Raw genomic sequence first — 6,000 nt, 5'->3', positions numbered from 1 at the left:
TGGTGCCAGGCATGGTGGCTCATGCCTGTAATCCCAGCACTTTGGGAGGGGCTGAGGCAGGTGGATTACCTGAGGCTGGGAGTTCGAGTGAGACCCGCCTGGCCAATGTGGCAAAACCTCGTCTCTACTAAAAATACAAACATTAGGCAGGCGTGGTGGCATGTGCCTGTAATCCTCAGCTCCTTGGGAGGCTGAGGCAGGAGAAATGCTTGAACCCAGGAGGTGGAAGCTGCAGTGAACCGAGATGGTGCCACTATACTCAGCCTGGGTGACAGAGTGAGACTAGGTCTCAAAAAAAAAAAAGTCTGCTAGTACCCATCTCATAGGGCTGTTAGGAGGAGTAAGTGAAATCAGACTTACAAAGCATTTAGTTCAGCTCAATCAACGAGTTCATTCTCACCTTGTCCCCACTGCATAGCCCCTAACCCCAAATATCCCAACACAGCTCATAACAATAAGATTCTTGTTTCCCCAACATGTTTAATTGTAAGAATAGAGATAATGGTCAACTCTTGAGAAGAACCAAACTCTGGTGCCATCTTGGAAGTGCTGCATCACCTCCTCTTCTTACTTCCTTGAACAGCAATATTTCTGGATTTCTTCTGCAAGCCCCAGGCAGTGCAGGATGCGTTTCTTTTCAGCAGCCAGTTCCTTCTCAGAGAACTGGCCCAAGAGTTTCTGGACAAATATATTTTGATCTTTCAGAAATATGTTCTTATTCACTCCTACATTTGGCACATTCTCCAGGGACCCAGACTTGAAATGGAAGCTTAAATATCTGTTTCGTTTTAAACCAGGCCCTTTTTCCTCAATCCATGACAGTGGACTGCAAAGACAGAAGACAAAAGAATTGTGTTAGAGATTACACAAGAGCACAAGTGGGTGCTTGCTGGCACCAGACCGCCTGGTAACAGGTCCTTGTCAGGTACCCATCCTCCTTGCAGTCACTAGCCTCCCAGAGGCTGTGGGTGACTGTGTCAACCTCACAGCCAAAAAGTCTTTTATTTAATTTTGCCATCAAGCAGGGGAATTCCTTTAGTGACTTTTTTTTTCTTTTTTTTCTGGGATGGAGCCTTGTTCTGTCGCCCAGGCTGGAGCGCAGTGGTGCAGTCTTGACTCACTGCAACCTCCGCCTTCTGGGTTCAAGCTATTTTTCTGCCTCAGCCTCCCAAGTTGCTGGGATTACACGCGCCTGCCACCACGTCTGGCTACTTTTTAAAAAATATTTTTAGTAGAGATGGGGTTTTGCCACGTCAGCCAGGCTAGTCTTGAATTCCTGACCTCAGGTAACCCACCTGCCTTGGCCTCCCAAACTGCTGGGATTACAGGCGTGAGCCACCACACCTGGCTTCCCATGACTAGTTTTAAAAGCTCATAGTGCAGTCTAGCAAATGTTCTAGGAGATGGTAACAAAGATTAATTTTAATGCAATTTATTCAGTGCTTTATTTTGACACTGAATAAAAATAAACTTGAGGTATTCTACATAGTCTTCCTAAGAAAATTTCTCATGTCCTTTTTTTTTTTTTTTTTTGAGATGTTTGCTCTTGTTGCCCAGGCTGGAGTGCAGTGGTGCAGTCTCGGCTCACTGCAACCTCTGCCTCCAGGTTCAAGTGATTCTCCTGCCTCAGGCTCCCCAGTAGCTGGGTTTACAGGCACCTGCCACCATGCTTGGCTAATTTTTGTATTTTTAGTAGAGATGAGGTTTCACCATGTTGGCCAGGCTGGTCTTGAACTCTTGACTTCAGGTGATCCAACTGCCTTAGCCTCCCAAAGTGCTGGGATTACAGGCGTGAGCCACCATTTCCGGCGTCTCGTGTCCTTATAAATAATATGGAATCTTGGGATTTGAGGGAATGCAGAATGTCAAGATCTTTCTTGTACCTCAATTTCCTTACTAGTAAAAATAAGTAATGGTAATAAGTATACAGCTTTACCTATCCTGCTGTGACACTGTGAGATAAAAATGCAATTTGTGGCCAGGCGTGGAGGCTGATGTGGGTGGATCGTTTGAGCCCAGGAGTTTGAGACCGGCCTAGACAATATGGCAAAAACCCATCTTACCCCAAAATACGAAAATCAGCCAGTCTCATAACCCGGTCTCAAAATAAATAAATAAGGAGATAAAAAATTTTTTAAAAATGCAGTTTGGGACATGGAAAGTACTATGATTTTAAGAAGTTATTCTTATATTATATTAACTGCTTTCTGTCCCAACCCCTCATCTGATACTTGCCTCTCCTGTGCAAAAATGAGAGTCAGGGCCGGGTGCAGTGGCTCACGTGTGTAATCCCGGCATTTTGAGAGGCCAAGGCGAGCAAATCACTTGAGGTCAGGAGTTTGAGACCATCCTGGCCAACATGGTAAAACCACACCTCTACTAACAATACAAAAATGAGCCAGGCATGGTGGCAGGCGCCTGTAATCCCAGCTACTCAGGAGGCTGAGGCAAGAGAATCGCTTGAACCTGGGAGGTGGAGGTTGCAGTGAGCTGAGATCGCACCACCGCACTCTAGCCTGGGTGACAGAGGGAGACTCTATCTCATTAAAAAAAAAAGAGAGAGAGAGAGAGAGAGTCAGCCTCTGCCTCCCCCACATCTTGCTTCCTCATTGACTCCTACTCAACTTCAAGACCAAACAAGGCACTGCCTCCCGTCAGAAGCATGAGCTGACCTAGTACAGGTTCCCCTTCCCTGTGCTCCTACAGCACCCTACAGTATCTTTACCTCTAATTACAGGGTACTACAACTGTCTGTGTACAGGTCTGACCATGGCTGCAATCCTAACACTCACATGGCCACACTAGAGCCTGGGCCACCACTGTCGGTCATTCCATAGGCAGCACTGCTGAGTTCCATGTGCTTGCCTTCATCTGCCAGGCCTCTCTGCCTTTTCCTAGCGAAGAAGAAACTCCTCAAAATGGACTAGATCAGGCTTCATTCAGGGACTCAAATTCTTTTTTCTTTTTAAAATACCCAACATCTGCTTCTTTTACTACCAGGAGACCCACCTCTCTGGAAAGGCATCTAGAAACACTGTAAATCCCTTACTGTTCTAAATAATTTACAGAGCCCAGGTGCTTTGGGAGGAAAATTATGAATGTGTTTTTGTTAAAAAAGACTTGGTATGAGAAATAAGTCAGAATGTTTTGGGAACAGTGTGACAGGGTGATGCAATGCTAAAGCTGAAGCACAGAACCTCACACTCTGGCTCCACCGAGGGGTGAATGTGTGGCCCTGCAGGGAACATGTACAGTGTTAATGGCAGAGTCTAGGTGGACGGGTGTTTACTGAAAAATTCTTTCAACTTCACAATATGCCTGAAAACTTTCATAGAAAACACTGGAAAAAAATCAGGTCACAGAGTTAACATAATTTTTTTTTCTTTCTTTCTTTTTTTTTTTTTTTTTCAAGAAGGAGTCTTGCTCTGTTGTCCAGGCTGAAATGCAGTGGCCTGATCTCAGCTCATTGCAACCTCTGCCTCCCAGGTTCAAGCAATTCTGCCTCAGCCTGCCAAGTAGCTGGGACTACAGGTGTGCGCCAACACACCCGGTTAATTTTTGCATTTTTAGTAGAGATGGGGTTTCACCATGTTGGCCAGGCTGGTCTCAAATTCCTGACCTCAGGTGATAAACCACCACCCTTGGCCTCCCCAAGTGCTGGGATTACAGGCCTGAACCACCATGCCCAGCCAAGTTAACGTAATTTCCACTACTAAATCTGCTATGAATGACTTGTGTGACTTAGGCAACCTGCTGGCATTCTGTAAGCCTCTGTCTACTGACTGGCAGATGGGATTATGTTTGCCTTCTTTACCTCACAGGGCTGCTGAGAGGATGAGATGAGGCAACACAAGTGCAATCTCAGCACTCCATCTGCAGAAGTAGACAGCCCTTCTGGAGCTGGGAGTGAGGGTCTAGCCCCTTGGGGCTCCCTTTGGATCATACCTGCGAATGTACTAGGATGTCCTTAAATTTCCTCCTCCTTATGGCTTCTCATGACTTACCTTTTCTTCTCTGTCTCCAGACACACTGTCATTTTCATATACTGATCTTCCTTTCGCTCTTCCAAAGTGGCAGACACAAGAGAAAGCTCCCCAAAGAGGGAGACCAGCCAGGTCAGGCGAGAGATGCCACTGAATGCAGGGAAGCCAAACCGCTCTTCTTCCAACGGGCCAGCTGTGGGAAATCACAAATGTTGTGGGAACTGGGAAGCAAGAATGCCAGGTGGAGAGCAGGACCCTGGGCCGGGGCTGGCGGGGATGTGAAAAGGTGTGGCTGAGTGATCAGCACAATGGGACCTTGCCTTATGTGGTAGGCAGGCAAGATGATTAATGATACTGATGAAAACTCAGGTGGCTGAATTTAAACTCTATCATAAAAGCAGCTCTGTCTTTTCCTGTTTATTAAATTCAGTTTTAGTAAAACATTCTACTGGAAACAGCAGTCAATCCAGCCAAACAGGATAATAAAAAAGTTTCAGGCTTCTAATATATATATCTATGTACATATATGTAGATACACATACATACACACACACACACAAACACGTACCTACATATACATACATATATATCCTTTTTAATTAATGATTTAAAGTAGTCTGGTAAAAGTAGAAGAATCAAGATATTTTAGCCCCACAAGCCTGTATTCTTATAACTACCCGATATGTAAGTGGCAATAAGGTGTGAAGGTATGGAGAAAATGGTAATACCTTTGAGCTATTTCAATATCAAGAAAATTGATACAATGTTAAATGTTTTCTTAGTCTTCTAATCTTGTGAACAAAAAAGTATACTCAAAAGAGTACTGGGGCCAGGCATGGTAGCTCATGCCTGTAGTCCCAGCACTTTGGGAGACCAAGGTGGGTGGATCACTTGAGGTCAGGAGTTCGAGACTGGCCTGGCCAACATGGCAAACCCCATCTCTACTAAAAAAAAAATACAAAAATTACCCAGGCATGGTGATGGGTGCTGGTAACAGCTGCTCGGGAGACTGAGGCAGGAGAATCACTTGAGCCTGGGAGGTGGAGGTTGCAGTAAGCCTAAAAAGGCCGAGTACGGTAGCTCATGCCTATAATACCAGCATTTTGGGACACCAAGGCTGGCAGATGGCTTGCGCCCAGGAGTTCAAGACCAGCCTAGGCAACATAGCAAGACTCTGTCTCTACAAAACACACACACAAAATTAGGCAGGTGTGGTGGTGCACACCTGCAGCCCCAGCTACTCAGGAGGCTAAGGTGGGAGGATCATCTGGGCCTGAGGAGTTCAAGGCTGCAGTGAGCCATAATTGTACCACTGCATTCCAGCCTGGATGACAGAGTGACACCCTATCTCAAAAAATATATATATAAATATAAAAAAGAGTATTGGTGTGAGAAATCCATTTGGTCAAGATACTGCTCCTGTCTGCCTCCAGCTAAAATCTTAAACATAACCTAGGTTTAAAAGACTTCATATCTGTTACATTACATTATAAACAAAACATTTCTTATGGCCTTGATATTCACTGAAAACAATGACTAATAACAATAAGTATATTCTTAAAAAGTAATGTTATATATAAATCCAAATAAAAATTAAAATTTTCATAGACAATATGGTTTGAAATCAGTAGGGCCTAAGTATCAAACTTACAAAATAAAAAGACTTCCCCAGGGCTGGTTACTGTCTGCTCTAGTTCTTTTTTGTTTTTTTCTGTTTGTTTGTTTTTGAGACACAGTCTCGTTGTCACCTAGGCTGTGCAGTGGCGCGATCTCGGCTCACTACAACCTCTGTCTCCTGGGTTAAAGCGATTTTCTTGCCTCAGCCTTTCAAGTAGCTGACATTACAGGTGTGTGCCACCATGCCCGACTAATTTTTGTATTTTTTTAGTAAAGATGGTGTTTCACCATGTTGGTCAGACTGGTCTCGAACTCCTGACCTCAGGTGATCCACCTGCCTCAGCCTCCCAAAGTGCTGGAATTACAGGCATGAGCCACTGTGCCCAGCCTAGTTCTTCGG

General features: G+C 44.9%; 1 protein-coding gene across 2 annotated transcripts in view; it reads right to left on the bottom strand.

Annotated features, from left to right (window-relative positions):
• Nucleotides 1–366: 366 nt before the first annotated feature.
• Nucleotides 367–6,000, bottom strand: part of BLVRA (biliverdin reductase A) — a 44,619-nt gene continuing 38,985 nt past the window's right edge. The window contains exons 7-8 of one of the 2 annotated variants that reach the window (XM_003896066.5): nucleotides 4,005–4,176; nucleotides 367–826 (exon numbers count right to left, since the gene is read on the bottom strand). In XM_003896066.5, coding sequence (XP_003896115.2) covers nucleotides 568–826; nucleotides 4,005–4,176 — 431 coding nt within the window. In that variant the 3' untranslated portion in view covers nucleotides 367–567. The remainder of the gene's footprint in view (nucleotides 827–4,004; nucleotides 4,177–6,000) is intronic. The other variant, XM_009203049.4, reaches the window with a different exon arrangement.

The sequence above is a fragment of the Papio anubis genome, chromosome 4 (assembly GCF_008728515.1).
Source record: "Papio anubis isolate 15944 chromosome 4, Panubis1.0, whole genome shotgun sequence".
NCBI classification, from domain to species: Eukaryota; Metazoa; Chordata; class Mammalia; order Primates; family Cercopithecidae; genus Papio; species Papio anubis.
This window is presented reverse-complemented; position numbering and strand designations above follow the sequence as displayed.